The sequence below is a fragment of the Mytilus trossulus genome, chromosome 10 (genome assembly GCF_036588685.1).
Source record: "Mytilus trossulus isolate FHL-02 chromosome 10, PNRI_Mtr1.1.1.hap1, whole genome shotgun sequence".
Taxonomy (NCBI): Eukaryota; Metazoa; Mollusca; class Bivalvia; order Mytilida; family Mytilidae; genus Mytilus; species Mytilus trossulus.
This window is the reverse complement of record NC_086382.1, coordinates 64706658-64725906: the sequence shown is the minus strand read 5'-3', so window position 1 is coordinate 64725906 and position 19249 is coordinate 64706658. Positions and strand designations below refer to the sequence as shown.

Here is a 19249-nt window from a genome sequence, read left to right as displayed (position 1 = left end):
TTTCTTAGAAGCAACATTCCAGCAGCACCTGCAAACGGGGTATTTATCTCCCAATTGATATGATATATCTGTGCTTGCATTTCCTATCATGATTTTCATGATACGCTATTAAACCAAGAGTTCCAAATAGTGAAGTTGAAATCATCCCTTCGTAAATTTTACGGACGCCAACACGGGTTGGTTGACCGTTATGGAATAACCGTTTCACAAATTATATCGGATATGTTCCTTACGTCGTAAATACAATCCCCTTCCCTTTCATGAATGTGACCTACCGAATTAAACTATTTACTGAATTTGTAATACTATACGCAACACGACGGGTGCCACATTTGGAGCAGGACCTGCCTACCCTTCCGAAGCACGTGAGATCACCCCAGTTTTTGGTGGGGTTAGTGTTGCTTATTCTTTAGTTTTCTATGTTGTGTCATGTGTACTTTTGTTTTGTCTGTTTGTCTTCTTTTCTTTTAAGCCAGAAGTTGACAGTTTATTTTCGATTTATGAGTTTGACTGTCCCTCTGGTATCTTTCGTCCCTCTTTTACATGCATGAGGTTTGTAAAATAACATTCGGGATAGAAGGCTTTAATTAAAAACAACATTTGTCATTTAATGCTGAGGTTAGATATAAACCGGCAAGGTAACTACTGTAACTTTAACGGAATTTGTCTGGATCTTGTATAATAGAACAAGTGTTTTGAAAAACGCCAATTTTCAGAATTAATCAATTACTTAGTAATAATTTCCTTTTTTTTACATTTTCGAGATAATTCAATGTCAATTGACTTAAAATTTAACACAAAATGCTGCTGATATCTTTCTAATTTGAAAATATAGAAAGAAAAAAAGAAAACAACATTTTCATCTTTGACCTTGATTTATGCAAAACTGTTATCACATTTCTTTTTGACGACATCGATATTCCAAAAGTACTATTTTTTCCGAATCCAATGATATATAATATAGCCATATAGTATGTTTGACGGTTAAATTTAAAAAGTATTGGGTCTGGTCACCGTACTAAAAATATCAAAAAAGTTTTGACGGGAATATTAATAGGTATGTCAAACATATTTAATTCCTGCTAATTGTACTTGACATACAATTTATCCTAAAATTGTCTCTTTGGGATATTTTATCTTTTATTTGAGCAAATAGATATAAACATTTACAAAAATCATCAACAATTCATGATATCAAAGTGAAGTGTTGAAGAAATAACAAAATAAAATTTAAAATGTTTTTCATTAGAATATATAAATATTCATAAAAGATTTGGGATAAACAATAGGAAACTGAAAATCAACATAAAGTATTTGTTAATTTCTTATTGTCGTCATAACTCTATTTTATCACTGTTTTCGTAAAAACTATGAATATTATGGTGTAAATACACTGGTTGTACTCTTTTATGAAGCCATTCTAATGCAACATTATTATTTTTCTTTTTCAGCAATGGCGACACCTTGTCCCAGACTTCTTGGTGATAACTATTCATCCAATCAACCTGCAAACAAATAAAATCGAATAGCAATTTTGATTAATATTCATTCAATTGTGCAGAAATAGTTTTATAATTGTTAATGCCACTGGTCTTCACTATATTCTGATATAATAAAATAAGTTTTAATACGGATGAATAAGTATGTGTATTTCCGATAAAGTCGCAACGATGCAAGTAAGACAGCTTTTTTATACAGTCCTATATGTCAAACAACTGTGTTAGTCTAGGAGCTGCTATAGGATATTCACTTCCAGTTGCAAATTGTTTACGCCTCATCTACCTTTGAATGTTATTTGAAGCATCAGAAACACTTTTAAACAAGAATGTGTCCACAGTACACGGATGCCCCACTCGCACTATCATTTTCTATGTTGAGTGGACCGTGAAATTGGAATAAATTCTCTAATTTGGCATTAAGTTTAGAATGATCTTATCAAAGGGAACATGTATACTAAGTTTCAAGTTGATTTGACTTTAACTTTATCAAAAACTACCTTGACAAAAAACTTTAACCTGAAGCGGGACAGACGGACGAACGAACGGACAGATGAACGAAAAGACGGACGAACGGACGCACAGACCAGAAAACATAATGCCCCTCTACTATCGTAGATGGGGCATAAAAACAATTTGGAACTAGACATAATACGATTCAGTTTCAATTATGTCCCTTTATATTGGGATTGTCGAGTTATGTGACTGTTCCCATGTACTCTACATATTGCTAGATAAAGAAATCAGTTTGTTTCACCAGGAATGACGATACTTAATGAAACAGTCTACTTGAATGTTTGTCTCTTATATTTTATTAACTGTGCATTTGCATTCATATATCGCAGATCAAATTTATTCGTTCATTGTGTTTTGATTTACGTTTTTTGATTGAGTTAAGTCTGCCAATTGATATTTTATCGTGTGTTTTTCTATGTTGTGATGTTATGCTATTTTTTCAGAAAAAGGGAGAAGGTTTGGATCCATAAAAACGTTTAATCCCGCTCCAAATGTTTGCACCTGTCCTAAGTCAGGAATCTGATGTACAGTAGTTGTTGTTTGTTTATGTAATATATACGTGTTTCTCGTTTCTCGCTTTTTTTAATATAGATTAGACCGTTGGTTTTCCCGTTTGAATGATTTACACTAGTAATTTTGGGCCCTTTATAGCTTGTTGTTCGGTGTGAGCCAAGGCTCCGTGTTGAAGGCCGTACATTGACCTATAATGGTTTACTTTTTTTTTAAATTGTTATTTGGATGGAGAGTTGTCTCATTGGCACTCACACCACATCTTCCTTTATCTACATTCATATACAACTAATTTGTTATCAATATGAAACTCCAGCATACTGGTCACTTGTTCCTTACACTTTTAACAAAATATGTCTTTTTGTATTCCAAAACGTTTACTTCCATTTTTTATATTGAAAAGCATCGTGTGTTATTTATTTTAGAAGATTTTCAGATTTAACATTTGTGGTATAAATGGCTTACAAATATAGATTTTGATAGAATATTTTTCAAAGAAAGAGCGCGATTTTAAAATATTTTAAAAAGTCCCTTAGACTTATTTTTAGAATCCACATATGATTAATGCAAGTACGTTAGTAATGAAAAAAACTTAATTCTGTGAACTTGTTAACGTTCAATATCAAGTGCATAAATCACTTACTTCAGATTGACTCATGATATCATAGGTAATCAGTTTTGGTTCATATGGGATAAAGGTGACAGTTTCAAACTCCAGGAAATGATGAGATGAGATATTGTACTAAAAAGAATACAAAATAATGATCAGAGATCGTTGAAAGCATGTTATCTGAACAACATGTTTAAATACCAAGAGTAATAAACTTTGAAATAAGTCTAAATACTAGTTCATGTCCTTCTATATTAATGATCGGAATTTGACAAAAATAGTGTTTCGAAGAAGTAATCGTGTGCAAGCTTATTTTCTTTATGTCGTAAATTATTTATTTGGGAAAATGACAGTTTTATTTCGAGCTTGTAATGTCCTATTCTCGTTATTATGTTTTTATAAACAGCTGTTTCCAACATTGTCTTTTGAAAAACAATAAATGAACAAATAAGTATGAAGATTTATTAGAAGTTTATTGCATACTCTCCGCGTGTGATTTTGCAGTAGAATATGTTGAATCTACCTTAAGGTTACATTGACAGTATCGTATTGACTTTGGAGTTTAGGGTGAAACTTTAAAAATATTAATAAAGACATTTCAGCAGATGAAAATGTCACGAACAGTAAATAAACTTCAATTCCCCAGATATATCGGTTACTTCTGTTTGGAAAGAATGCTTGAAAAAACATTGTAACATAGAACTTTAACAAAGACATGCTTTTATCATACACAAGTTCCTACAATTTGAAATAACGACAACATAACCGTACCTTCTGTTTACATTTCCGAACAATCATAACGTTCTCTATTCTTATCCCAAAATATCCTTCTTCATAATACCCTGGCTCTGAAATAAGGTGTTAGTTATCTTAAGACTGCTATTTTAGTTCATGTATTCAAAGAAATTTTAACTAGTTTAAATATTTATCACATTTATAAATTCACAATACTCCTAAATAATTCATAAACCTACCGGCACTATACTTTTAGTAACCAACAGTCAATCAGTTTATAGGCTTACCACAAAGATGATTCTGGAATATTACTTATACTTCATATATGTAAGTTGTTTCAACCAGTTATGATACTAATTTCCTTTTTATTCCGTTACATGTAACCTTTTTTATGTTTGATTATTGATAATGCTTTATATATTCCAACAACCATAAAGTTTATTATCTAAGAGCATATTTATAAGGTTTGTCAATTGGACAAAAACTGTTGAAATATTTCATTAATTATAATTATGTGTACAATATAGAATTATGCGTTTTATGACTTTACTTGTTATCAAAATTTTGTTTATTTCAGTCAGTTTTCTTTTAAACCATGTTAACGCTTTTGATATCTTATATGAGGAACGAATTTGTCGTAGAATAAACAATTCTTTATATATTGAATTACCCAAAACATCCGAGTTGTACAGTATAGGTTTGTGCTATGTCAAGTTTTAAAAGAAAAACTGATAAGAAAATTCTTAAGAAAACGCCTCACTTTTTTGAATAAATACATACTATTCACTTTATTATGCAATTTCAACATGAACTGAACATTGAATTGTACATATGAGAATAATTGGCAGTTAATGACTTTCATAAATGCTTCTGCACTTGTTTATCCTTAAAATGATGTATTTAAATATCTTATATTTCGAGGCATTCCATTATTTTATTTTGCATCTGAAAATGAAATAGCCTCAAGTTGTAAACTGGTAACTCGTGTGAAATAAGGCATGTTTTGAAATATGTTATTCTCATTACATATTCAAAGTGCACACATGCTTTGTTAACTCCTAATCTAAAATTCACAAATTGCAGTATAATCTGTTAACATTATTAACAGTGAATAAATATGTTTGTTGTATTACAAAATATGATTTTTTCTTTCTTCTAAAAAGACATTCCAATATACTCATTTACAGAGGACTTACAAGAGATCATCACAGAATTATTGCTGGATTTCGTCTTGCTCAATCTTAGGATTTTCTGTTGTGTATTGAAGACTGCTGTTTTTGTTTTCGCCGTTTTTCTTTGTATAATGCGGTCTTGTTTCTCTTCCACTAATGCATTTTGAATTTGAAGAAATGGATGAATATGGGAACTCTTAAATTAAATGTCATTTTTCTACTTCACTTTTCATATTCAGTTTGCTTAATTTTTTGAATCTATATATCCATGAGTGAAACGAGCATAGTTCGTTTTCCGTAAAATGGTTAAACCCATTTACAACTCTACTTATGACTGGAATGAAGCAGAGATAAAACACACAAAGTATGCACGATACTCTGTAAAGAAAGTTGTTAAAGACATATATCATTACCTGTAGTAAAGCACATGTGTTCGTTTATGGGATAGTCAGCATTGTCTGGTACACGTTCTAATTGATTGTCATCTACAATTTAAATTTATAATAGACCCTGAAAATATTTCGAATAAGAGTAAATAGAATACGTGTGGCATCGCTAACCGTGCCCACGACAGAATTTTCTAGTAAAGATACGTTCGGGACAAATAAGTTGACTTGTAAACAAAATGTTAAATATTTGAGAGGACTAAAACACAAAAGGGTCAAAGATGTACATGCTTCGAAAAAGTAGTTTTATTTTATAATAAATTTTGGGAAGTATCATTTGCAATAAATGCATTGCATATCAAAAAGTATACCTCCTCCAAACAAACTTGCATCCAATTTAACATCGCTCATGTGGGTTTCTTCAATACATGAAATCGATGCTGGTCCTTGTAAAAAAAATAGAAAAATATGAAATAGAAAAAAAAACATTTTGAGTTTTTAAAGATCTTTCTACATAAATCTGTTGATTACAAAATGCATATGAAAATTTCATTTGTAAACTGTCCATTTTGGCTTCGTACATTGATTTACTTCCTTTACATTTCCAGAATACAATTGGTGAAAAGCGTCCGCGTGGAGACCGTGCATATTCTATATTAGGTTAGTAGGGAGGCTGGGCGTAGTTCAATGCACAGTAAGAAATGGAGTTATTTGAGCACTGTTTGATTATTTAAATGTATTGAAAGTTCGGTTTGATATTGTTATATCAAGGTTGATATATTATGTTGTTATTGTTGACATTAGTTCTGTGCAGACCAATGGAAAAAGGTATTAAAATTGAACACTTTAACACTTTAATATAAAAATAAGAAGATGTGGTATGGTTGAAAATGAAACAACTATAGTCTAAATTCAACAAATAAAGATAGTCGATAAGATAAATTCGTAAAATAGTGTGCTTGTGACTTAATACGATATTTACCCCTTATACATCGTATAAGGTCACAAACACATTATGTAACTAGTACTATCATTACAATATCAACGTTGTTCATGTGGTTTTTTTTATATAAGTAATATCAGTATGTTGTCGACTTATGAGTTGACTATCCCTGTGGTATTCTCCTCCACTCTACTGATTTAAAACTTTATTTATATGTACTTTGTCTCATTTTCTATCATATTTCCTTTCAACTGTGTTCTTTTTGTGTTTAAATCGAGATAAACTGTCTAATTAACTGAAATGTTATTGAAATACGAAATATTTCTTCAGAAACTAATTTGAAATAAAATGTCTACAATCTTTTGAAAAATAATTCGGTTAACAATTTTTTATATTAATAGTTATTATCTGTATTAAAAAGACAAGTTACATTTTTACCATCTTTATAGGGAATTATACGTCGTAGAAAGTGGATGATTATTTGGAAAACTGCTAGAATTTGATACGTTTATGATTGATATTTGTCATTCATCAAACAAAAAAATTCTATGTGTAGGCCTATTACTGCTTCAATAATATAGATAATTTGTTCAACTCTTCTTAATTCTATATTTATTTCGTACTCATATTTTACAAGAATAAATCAATGTTGTTTGTTGTGTTTTTTCATCAATCTTTGAACAATTAATATAACTTTTAACTCATTCTTTGTATTATGGTCAGCAAATAATGTACAAATATGCATACATGTATGTTAATTTTTGTTTACTTCGCTGGTCACGAAACACTCGATAAAACATAACTGTACACACAACATTCAGTTAGGGAGTAAAAGCTCGTTTTTATAACAAATTATGAAATAACGTTTGAAAAAAATGTGTATTCTTATATCAAACAGTGTATCTACAATTGCTTTTGGATACTGAGGAAACTTCAACAACACTACAGATTACAGTAGGAAGTTTAAAATAAGTACAATAAGATACGTCACAAGTACAATACGATACGGTTGTACATACGATACAATACAATTACAATACGATGTTGTGATACAATACGAAATGGTGGTACCATATGAAGTAGTAGCACATAAATCGTGTTCCAGTTTTAGTTCAAACCAAAGTCATCATGTTTTCAACACCAAAAACTGTGAGAGGCCAAATAGAAAAGCAAACAAGCTGTTGACGCAATACACGCACCGTCTTAGGTCGACTTTACTTAAAAGAACCACAGTTAAGGAACTAAAATTTTGAGAATCAATGACCACATCAATATTCGGAAATAAACAAAATCAATTAAGGTAAATTAATTTCAAATAGCACAATTAATTAAATGCGTACTCGTCACATCGATTTGGTTTTGGCTTTTTTGAATCACAACAACAAAGCGAGCAGAGGTTTACAAAAAATACAAAATATTTATCCGATAATAGATAAGCCAGTAGAAAAACATGATAAGATACAGCATTTATTTTAATTTCTTTATATTAATGACAAATCAAATGTGAACAATGGATTTTTCTATTTCATATTTCAATTAATATTCGCATTTTTTGGTGTGTATCAAACAAGTGATCGAATTAGTTTTCAGACTTCATACACAAGAATTATTGTTCCACTCCTAATTTATAATATCTCCATATGATAACTATTATTAATCAACACTATTTAAAAAAACAAACATTCATAATAATTGGCTACCTTCTACTACAGCTCCATTATGAGATATACCATGACCTGTTTCATGCATATAGTCAACGCCTACTTCCCACAGGGGTTCACGTGATACCGCGTCAATTGCTCTCCCTAAAATAACAATATATCAAGGTTGTATAGCAAGTCACTATAATGCTTAGATTTATGTGAAAATGTTACAATACCTTTTAGCAAATGCTATCAGTCGCCATTAAATTTCGCTCTGTAGGAATAAAAGAAGCAACTAAGAAATAAAGTGTTTCAGAGAAAGGAGTTAATAGTATTAAACTTTATAACATTCACATGAGATACTAATTCACAACTTTTTCAAAACTCTCAAGAATGAGTGGTCGACATTTGACGTGACTTTAGGCAGAAATCCGTAAATTAAAGAACTGAAAACCAAAATGGAAACTGATGTGCGTTATTGAAAATGATCCAACGTATATGAGAAACAACAGTTTCTGACAAAGTCATTCTGCTTTTTCTGCATTTATCTGTAATTTGATTTTGAACTATGTCTTAGACAAACAATAAATGTTGCATAACAGTATTTCAGTTGTCATGAGAGATTGAAGAGATTACTCCGTCTCAAACTATCACATAAATGAAAGTCACTCATTACAATTTTTCAAAATTTCAAATTTTTCATAATTAACTTCAGATACAATAGTCCTTCATTCAATTAATTAATTGCAATTCAAACTGTAGTCCGCCTTTACCTTGTTATCTTATGTGTATTTCAAAATTGCACTACTTCAACTAATCGCTTTACTTTTGTTTTATTATTTCAATTAGGATGTTTTCAATAAACTTAGCTTCATAACATTCTATTGATGAAAAATATTCATCTTAAAAGGATTAAGAGATGATTATGTTGGGTGATTACATAAGCAAGTAGTTACCTGTTTGTCCTACCGGAAATTTCAAGTTTGATAGGTTGATATGAGCCATCAGAACCCTTGTATACATTTCCTAAAAATGAAAAAAAGTATATTAGTTTCATAGCATATATTCTGAATGATGCATGTATTCTCAAATGAACAATTATTATATGATTATCCAATCATTGACATATTTTGTATGCAAAAATCTTTTTTATGCTGTCAAATACTTTTTAATGACTTTCTAGTTTGCGTCTTTTAAGTAAATACCTTTTCGTGTTCAGTAGCATTCCCGTAGTGAAAGGTCCTTGTTAAATCACTTGTTCCATCTCTAAAATAATACACAAATACATTTTTAATATCATTAGATAATCGGTAGATATGTTAAAATACAAAATATACAGAAATACAGAAACAATGGTAAACTAGACTTTCAGTACAACAGAGAACCAACAATCAACCCCCTCCCTTATTTGTCAGTGAAACAAAGACTAACAAAGAAAGTATATGTAACTAAACCTAGTCGATATAGCATGACTAAGTACAGCTAGGTAAGTATTTGACAAATCAGGAAAATGCTCACAAATTGCATTTTGTCGATGTGTATCTGCTAGTCTAGTCTGAAGTCTTTTTGTTAAATTGTTCATGTAAAATTTATTACGAAATATATAAGTCCATCTAACATATTAAAACAAAGAATCTACAAAACAAATAGGTATGCCAGATTGCACATCACAACTCTTCATGGTCAAGCTATTCAACAAATATAAAGTCATTCTGTTATGTATTATTGAAGAAAAATGTAACGAACTATGCGTTCGGGTTAAGAGTAAATAAACAAATAATTAAAATACCATATTCATCCTTAATATTTGTATAAAATAACTGTAACAAGGAGAAACAAAAGATGGAAATTAATTTGGAAGGCCTTGCCAAAAACTGTCACAAGAGTGAAGCTAAGATTCCAACAGCTGTTGGGTAGATTCTGCCACGCAGTCAATTAACAGGTTTCATAAAGACTTTTGAAAATGACCAACTTTAAATGATTGATGATATATATTCAAAGAAACTAAGTTTCGTGCAAAATTATTTCTACGGAAAATGCAACAATGAAGAAGTAATGACGATAAAAACTTATTAACAAGAATGCATCTGGGGATAATGATTAAAGCCATGTTATTGCTTTACACTCCGTATGGAACATCCGATTTAAATGATCCATTTCGATTCGACATGGCTTCATAGTATAATCCCGTACTGACAATAAATCCAACGGGACTTCTTCATTACAGTGTTTGGTTCTTCTGCGTGTGTTATATTTAAGTTACTTATATTTTCAACATTCTTCTTGTATTTGGTTTTCAAGCGTTCCTGTGGATAAGCATCGAGTAAGGTGGTGTGATATTCATGAATTTTAATGATTATGAATTCATATTTTCAATTGAAAGAATACATATGTCAAATAAAGACAAAAGGTATCCTATTTTTGTATTACTTTAATTGCAAAAAATTAAAAGCCTGTAGAAAACAACACTCACAGATACTGTCCGCCACTATCTTGATTGAATATTTCTGTTGTTGTTATATCATGATCTGTTTCCGCGGAAGGATGATAACGAAAGTCGGCACCTCTGTGTCCGCTTCCAGATAAAGTGTTGAAACTTTGGTCTCTGTATAGACTCAGTGATCGACTACAATCATAATTTTGTTCAAATGACTAAAAGGATTAACATTCGAGCTTTTTTAACATTTTTGACATCTTTAGAAAAATATTTGAAGACACTAAAATGTACCATGACTACTTTTATCTATAAAAAATTAAAAAAATTACCCTTTATAACAAAAACAAATTCCTGGACTTGTTCACCCGACAATGATGCATTATACTGGATTAATATGCCATTACTACCTTGACTGTGAATTTATGACTTTTAATGACCTGCTGTATTATTCAAAACATTTTTAAAACCTCATAATATTTTATTACTGTTATATATTAGTCCTCCTTATCTTTTTCATACCGTCTATGTACTTTGCATTTTAAAATCATTGTTGTATACTAGTAGCTGTCATGCTTGTTAGTATCTCTGGTCTTAAAAGTTAATTTGAAATATCGTTGAGTCGGTATTTCAAACACAAAATTTTGAAGGAAATACCCAAGTTGTAACTTAATATGTGGTTTCAATTTGGAAATTCAAAAAATGGAGCTCAAGAAGGAAAACGATTATAAAAACAAAGACTTCTAAAAATAAGTTAACCTCTTTGGCGTTTCAATCAAGTGATTCATAAGTCAAATTTAACAGTACCAATATCATTGCACCATATGCGCATTAAGATAATAAATTTCTCCTCTGAGATGATCGAGGCGATATATTTGAAATATACATGCAAACTGTAATGAGCTTATAAAACCAAGAAGAACTGAAGTCATGCTAAACCCGGAAAAGGAATCAGCGCTATATAGAGTGAAATACATTTCTCAGTTTGGATAATTGATGACTTATCACAATGCAACTAACCTTCTCACTTTAATAGCTTCTTCTGCAGCTTGATGAACTGTCCAGGGAATACCTTCTAATATCTGTTAAAACAAAAGGAACGTTCACATTGCATACGATAGTATGAATTATGACAGATATCGTAAATAAAATGTCATATTCTTGTAATTTTATTATGATTGCACTAAATATGTCAAATGATATGTTCATATTGAACTAAAAAACAAATTCAAAAGTAATTCAACATGTTAAAATGATTTTGTAATTTTGATAATGAGACTTTTTTGGCATATAAACAATTATTACATATTTCTTTATGTAATACCAAGGCATAATCATTTTGAAATGTTAAGTCGTTGATTTTATATCTCAAAATTCAAGCAACAATGAACGTTTTTTTGCCGCCTCCATTTGTTATTCTAAAGATCATGGTAGGAAATCCAGTAATACCATACACGTCAGATGTTCTCACTTCGTTTGATTTGCTTTGAGATTTGGATTTTCCCATTTGAAATGGGATTTTCCGATCGTAATTTCTATGAGAATTCGATACTTTTGCATTTTACTTTTTACACAGATATGGAGAAAATGACACCGTTATATACATGAGAGATGGACATTTTTAAAAACAGTTATCAAAGGTACCAGGATAATTTTGACAAAGTACTCCACACTTTATTTTTCTTTTGTGAGTTATTCGATTAGTATAATAAATTATCTTTTCAGTTTCATTTAACTGCTATATTGTATTTCGTACCAAACATGTGTTTTTGTAAAATAAACTAAGACAGAACAAGAAAAGAAAAATTTCCCATTACAATAGTTAGATGTAGAGAGAAGAATCTTGAACAAGAAACAAAGCGATAAATATGATAAAAACAAATTATAAGGCAGTCCGCCTTCGCGTGAAATCTGAAGTATTTTCTGAAGACTTTTAAAATGTCAATGGAGGAAAACAAGGCGGATATCTTTTATCCCTCTGTTTTTTCTATTGTTCAATGCCGTAATTTTGAGAAAAATTACAATAAACGACAGCGACAATAATTTGTATTTTATTTCAATAGCTTCCATTAGTAGACAAATCAAGCAGCAACACAGATGCTTCGTGACAAACTGCATGAAAGTGTTCAAAATGTAACATCGAGGTGAACAAGATATAGTTTTATTCCGTCATGACAACCTAGTAAAACATTCTCTTATATCTATTTGGGAAGTATTTTCATTTGAATTATAAAATAGAAAGCAAAAAGCATTTCAGGGCAATAAAGTTCTAACATCGCTCTTTTATGTGCTCGACATTTTTTTTTTGTATCAACACAATTAAATGTGAAATGTTCGATAGTCACGTTTGATCGATCGTAAATTATTCCAGCAAAACCAGCATACTGGATAAATATCTCCCAATTGATACAATATTGCAGTGCTTGCATTTCCTATCATGATTTTCTTGATAGAGGGTTGCTGCTCACAAGGAAGCTATTAAACCAAGAGTTCCAAATGGTAAAGTTGTAATCATCCCTTCGTTAATTTTACGGACGCCATCATGAGTTGGTTAACCGTTACGGAATAACCGTTTCACAAATGATATCGGATATGTTCCTTACGTCGTAACTACAATCCCCTTCCCTTTCATGAATGTGACCTACCGAATTAGACTATTTACCGGAATTGTTATCACATAAGCAACAAACGGTGCTATATGTGGAGCAGGATCTGCTTACCCTTCCAGAGCACCTGAGATCACCCCTACTTTGTGGTTGGGTTCGTGTTGTTTATTCTTTAGTGTTTTATGTTGTGGCAGGTGTACTATTGTTTATCTGTTTGTCTTTTCATTTTAAGCCATAGTGTTGTCAGTTTATTTTAGATTTATGAGTTTGACTGTCCCCTCGGTATCTTTCGTCCCTCTTTTATGGTTCTGGGGTATGGAGCTTTTTCTCCAATAAATATTATATTTGAAAATGGTAAATTAAAATGAGCGTCAAATATGCTCAGCTAAGTATTTGATCTTGTTTATATTTTAATGGTCTACTCAAGAAAATGTAAATGTTTCATAATGATGCTTTCGAATAAAAATCTTTATAAAAAATTCAACCAATTCGGCATGTAAAAATACTGTTTTAAAAAGTATCAGAACTGAATTCTATATGGAAACAATAGCATGCTAGTACTCTCAGATCTGTTCATTATGTCTTTTTGTGTCGGGATGAATAAAAAGTAAAGTCACAAAAATACTTTACTCAGAGGAAAATCAATTAGGAAAGTCCGTAATACATGGCAAAATCAAATAACAAAATGCATCAAAAACGAATGGACAAGAACTGTCATATTTCTGACTTGGTACAGGCATTTTCAAATGTATAAAACTGTGGATTAAACCTGGTTCTATAGCGCTAACCCTCTCACTTTAATAACAGTCTCATCAAATTCCGTTATATTTACATGATGCGTCAAATAAACAGTAACAATTAATAAAATAGTCAAAATATGGGTACATCAGTCATCATCGTATAACAATTTTAAAAGGGGACAATTTAACCGAACACAAAAACATCTTCTATCTACGAACACATTAATTGATTTGAGTGTCTGACGTCAGAAAATTTTATACGTCACATAAATTTGTCGTTCAATGTGCATACAAACAGTTTTAAAATTTACATAGGCAATGTCAGCATACAGGGTTAAAAAGTCAAAAGTATGTAAGAATAAATTACAGAAATAGACCGATATTCAAACTAGTCCAAAAGTTATAGGTAGAATTTATGAGAATCCAAAAAGTTTTAATACCACTGCGCGATTGAATGATTTTGACGTTTGTGGTTCAACGTATATAGTAATTCATAATAGAAATATATCATAATGACATATAATAGACCAATATAATACTGACGGGATCTTTTTAAATTACAGAGTCATGTAATAAGAACAAAAGAAATACAAAAAGTCGCATATACAAAACAAACCACAAAAAAATGAAAGCCAATACAAACACATTGACGAGATGTATAAGTACCGAGCCACGTCAAACTGATATCACATAAAACTATTCAACAGTAAAAGTATAAGTACCCGGCCACGTCCACTTGTATGTTTTGTCTATCTGATGAGTTAAGCCTTTTTCAACTGATTTTTATAGTTCGTTCTTATCTTGTACTGTTATGCCACTGTCCCAGGTTAGGGGGAGTATTGGAATCCCGCTAATATGTTTAACCCCGCCACACTACTTATGTATGTGCCTGTCCCAAGTCAGGAGCATGTAATTCAGTGGTTCTCGTTTGTTTATGTGTAACATATTTGTTTTTCGTTCATTTTTTTACATAAATAAGGCCGTTAGTTTTCTCGTTTGAATTGTTTTACATTGTCTTATCGGGGTCTTTTATAGATGACTATGTGGTATGGGCTTTGCTCATTGTTGAAGGCCGTACGGTGACCTATAGTTGTTAATGTTTGTGTCATTTTGGTCTTTAAATTTGTGGATAGTTGTCTCATTGGCAATCATACCACGTCTTCTTTTTATATTAGATCCTAATGAAAGACTTTTAGCACAAATCTGGCGTGGTTCAAAAAAAGTATAAACTTGAATTGGAAGAAGTAAGCATGTACTTCCAAATGGAACACTATGTCAATGGTGCACTAAGATAGTCTGTCAAGCTTATACCTGTTGCGTTTAACAGTGCTGCCTTTATGTTACGACTTTTGCATCGATCTTTATTAATTATTACATAAAAATTGAAAATTGAAAACAAACGGCACAGTGAATTTTTTATTTCTTAGAGTGTTTTATGTGTTGGGTTTGTTTTTCTTTTCATTTTACGTCCTATAGTGTCCCTTATGCCTTACATAATGTTGTTGCTACAGTAGTTTCTAATCTACTGATTGTATGAAGTTATCTTTTCGTATAAAATTTTGAACAAAAAAGAATCAAATTTAAGGAAAAAGGTACCGAGAACAAATTGTATGAATTATTCAAACATTTTCACAAAATATTGACGAATCTGTGACTGCTGACAGCCGTAGTTTTAAAAACAATCGATGATTTTGTTTACATAAAGTTTGTTGAAAGAATACTTATGTTAGAATAATTTGAATTTTAAAAAGTATAGTACAAATGATTGTTTAAATCTCGATTTTACTACTATGTATAAGAAATAAAAGGATGTGCCTTATTTATGATTTTATTTAAAAGAATGACAAAGATATCGGATATGTGTTTGATGATGCTCTGAATTAATTAATTTAGCCATTTCTTTATAGCTGCATTGTTTTCTGTGAGATCATCTATGATTAAATATAACATTTAAGTGTTTATTCGTCTGCCTGATTGAATTACTTTAATAGTAATTGAAGCGCATTTATAAGTCCTTTGTGGGTTAGTAGATTAACGTTTCTATCACGTATTATTTCACATTTATTACCAGTTAACTGATTGCACAAATGACTACCACAATTTTAATTTAATATTATGTAATTTTACCTCTTTTTCAAGTCTTGCAAAAAATTCAACTATAACAACCGAATCCAAAAGCTGAAAATAGAAAGTTACATTTTCTGTACAATTTTCCAATGAAGATATTGTGATGAGGTGGAATCTTCATTTGGTAAGGACCCTTAACAAATATTCTAAACATATTCTTCTTTTTGCAGTTATATCAAACAAACAAAATGTACGCTTTACATCGCTATTCCCAATGATATTTTGTAAGATCAATTACATTATCTCATTAAACAGAGCATGTTTTACATACAGGGAATTGTTTTGAGTCATATAAAATCTTGCTTTTGTAAAGACATAATTCCAAAATTCTTTTTTTTTTTTAATTTCTAATCAGTATAATCATTGTCCACTTACATTTGAATTTCTCATTCCGTTCCTTTCAATAAAATTCTTTCTAGCTTTTAAATACAATGTAGGTGGAATTGCTTGGTACACTTTTTCCTAAAAAAAATGGATAACACAAATATTTCAAAGTCGAACTAAATAACACAACTTCGTGTTTGTTATGATATAACAGCTACGAACAAAATGCTATGCTCTTTGATAACTATTATACTCTGACATACTCAGAATAATTAAAATTGAAACAGTTGTCTGTCGAATTGATGCTCTATCGGCAAACCACAACTTATTACTATATTAGTATATTATTCATACACTTCGTCAAAATGAAAAATAAGAAAACTACTGAACTCCGAGGAAAATTCAAAAGAATAGTCCCTTATCAATGGCGAAATCAAAAGCTCAAACATATCAAACGAGGAAAATAAATGTCATATTCCTGACTTAGTACAGGCATTTTCTTATGTAGAAAAGGGGGTTTGAACCTGGTTTTATAGCTAACTAAACCTCTCACTTGTATGACAGTCGCATCGAATTCAAATACTTTGTCGGTATAAAATACAATTATTAGTACGGTATGTCACATATAAATACGTTTGGTCAGGAATATGTCCGTTATTCACTTGTTGTGTCGATTGACAACGTTTGGTCTGTCAGCTTTTATGGACTTACACTTATTGAATTTCTCTTGTAATGTTAATATACTTTTTAACATGTTGGAACACAATCTGAATATTGTGTAAAAATAATGAAATTGACACAAAGTCGTTGAAATTGGATTATGAAAAAGATGTCAGACAATTTAGCATTTTTTCTTCTAAGCCCACTTTTATAACTTCTTTCTTAGGAAATGTCTAGATAGATTAGTATACAATATAGACAAATATATTGATTGCCATATATTTCAAATATGTATGAAGGTTATTGTTTACCAACGCACTATTATCTATGTATGACAAACGCGCAGACAACAAACCTACGGAAGTCTCAAGAATCAGCGCAGTTTTGTTTCGGTTTGACAATTCAAGAGTATACAAAAATAAGCAAATATTAAGTTACAAAAACAAGAATAGAACATAACGTTTAAATTTGTTTTTTCAATCACCGCAATGCGACATCCCAAAACTGAATTGTGGGTTCTAGCAAATTTGTTCATTTTACTTAAATTCAAATTTCAATTTCATGTTGTAATTTATTAGGTAGAATGACAGAAATTGACATTTATAAATAACTCCTAGAAAATGAATATTTCATAACGAAACTATAAATAAGTAGTACAAGATTGGACGGGAAAATTAAACTTTCTTAAAGTTTAGCGAGCATTTCGCCATGAAAAGATGAGTCCTTACTCAAGCCTTGTTTAACAAACTTTTTGTTGAAAATGTGTTTCTCAATTTTTTGAAGTACACTGATACGGGAAAGAATGTACTTTCTTACATAACATAATTGATAAATCATTTTTATCTTGTCTGTAAACAATTTCTTTTTATTCTTTCAGATGTTTTTGCCACTTGACATTACATAACCATCAATTATTCTTCAAATAACCACATTTTTCTCAAGGACTTACTTTTGGAATTACAGAGTACAGTTTATAATTACAATCATAGGACAGCCAGATTCTTCCTGTTGACTTCTTTGCTAATGAAGCTATGTTGAGGGCAAACTGATTGTGATCATATTCCATTACCTATAATTATAGTTACAAAACGACAAAATGACCAAACAGAATTAGGAATTAAGCAGACGTTAATCTATCTCTCTTGTTAAGAATAATTAACAACTTTCATTCCTAAAACTTCGAAGATTCTCTCGTTTCTCTCTCTTGCTATTTATTACGAAAATCAAACAACTTGCATGCCTAAAATACTGACATGTTTCAAACTGTAATAAATACTTTAAAATAAATGAGAACATCTCAAAAACATACTTTTGATAATTGCATCATCATAGTAAGCCAAATAACTTAATGATGAATATGTGCTTTTAAATAAAACAACCTGTGTGGAATAATTAGTTTATGTTGATCTATTTCGAATTACTTTATTTTTATTATAATAAGTATTTGATAAATGAGAAATCCTAAAAGTTAAATATTAACTGCATCGTATAAAATCAAATATTTCCATATTGAAGGAGTGATTTTGATGCAAGCAATTTGTATGGAGTACGTACTTGTATCCATTTTTTTTTTCATTTTTAATTACTTTTTAAATACCTGTACACATTCCCCGGTACATTTGCCATCTGCACCTGTCTTCAAATGATCTTTCAATTTTTGTTTTGATTCTGGATCTGTCGGGACTTTATTTAGCTTAGATTTGCTGTCAATGATGTATAGGCTGTAAAACACATAAATGCAATAGCATGTATAAGACCTATATCAAAAGTAGTATCAATGGTACATTTTTTACAGCGGTAATGTATAAATGCAACAGACTCTGAAGTGAAGGCATTGCATAAGATAGTATACGTGTTTAAGTAACTAAGTAACTAATACTTACGATTCTGGTCTCAGTATTAAACTGTTTCACAGTAAATGTACAGGAGAATATGTGTTTTCCTTTATGATAAGTGTATGCCTTTATGAATATATTTATATAGTGTATATCCTTCTTTCACTTTTAATGAATTACATGTGTATGGTTATGCTCAATTTCTGACATACTGACATACGACTTAAAGAAGTCAAGAACCTTGAGAATTTCAAAAGAGTGGTTTTGTGAAACACGTTGTCCTAACCAGTTTAATTCATATTTGTATTGACCTAGATTAATTTTGAACATAGTTTTCGTTTCCAACATTTGAGTTGTTAATAATAATTGTCAGTATACTTTTATCGTGTCCATATACTAGTACTTCAAATAACATTGCAAAATATACTGTTAAATTGGCCTTCATGAATCAATTCTACATGACTCTTATCGATAACCTTCAAAAGAACTCTTACCAAAACTTAAAACCCAAT

At 30.6% G+C, this 19249-nt stretch overlaps 1 protein-coding gene across 1 annotated transcript in view; it reads right to left on the bottom strand.

Annotated features, from left to right (window-relative positions):
• Window positions 1-1316: 1316 nt before the first annotated feature.
• LOC134686493 (xaa-Pro aminopeptidase ApepP-like) overlaps window positions 1317-19249 on the bottom strand; it is a 30636-nt gene continuing 12703 nt past the window's right edge. Inside the window, exons 10-23 of the mRNA XM_063546159.1 lie at window positions 18500-18623; window positions 17852-17971; window positions 16294-16380; window positions 15919-15969; window positions 11466-11527; window positions 10485-10637; window positions 9217-9277; window positions 8968-9037; window positions 8069-8173; window positions 5797-5871; window positions 5453-5524; window positions 3904-3980; window positions 3166-3264; window positions 1317-1505 (exon numbers count right to left, since the gene is read on the bottom strand). Of these exons, the coding sequence (XP_063402229.1) occupies window positions 1335-1505; window positions 3166-3264; window positions 3904-3980; window positions 5453-5524; window positions 5797-5871; window positions 8069-8173; window positions 8968-9037; window positions 9217-9277; window positions 10485-10637; window positions 11466-11527; window positions 15919-15969; window positions 16294-16380; window positions 17852-17971; window positions 18500-18623 (1327 nt within the window). The 3' untranslated portion in view covers window positions 1317-1334. The remainder of the gene's footprint in view (window positions 1506-3165; window positions 3265-3903; window positions 3981-5452; window positions 5525-5796; window positions 5872-8068; window positions 8174-8967; window positions 9038-9216; window positions 9278-10484; window positions 10638-11465; window positions 11528-15918; window positions 15970-16293; window positions 16381-17851; window positions 17972-18499; window positions 18624-19249) is intronic.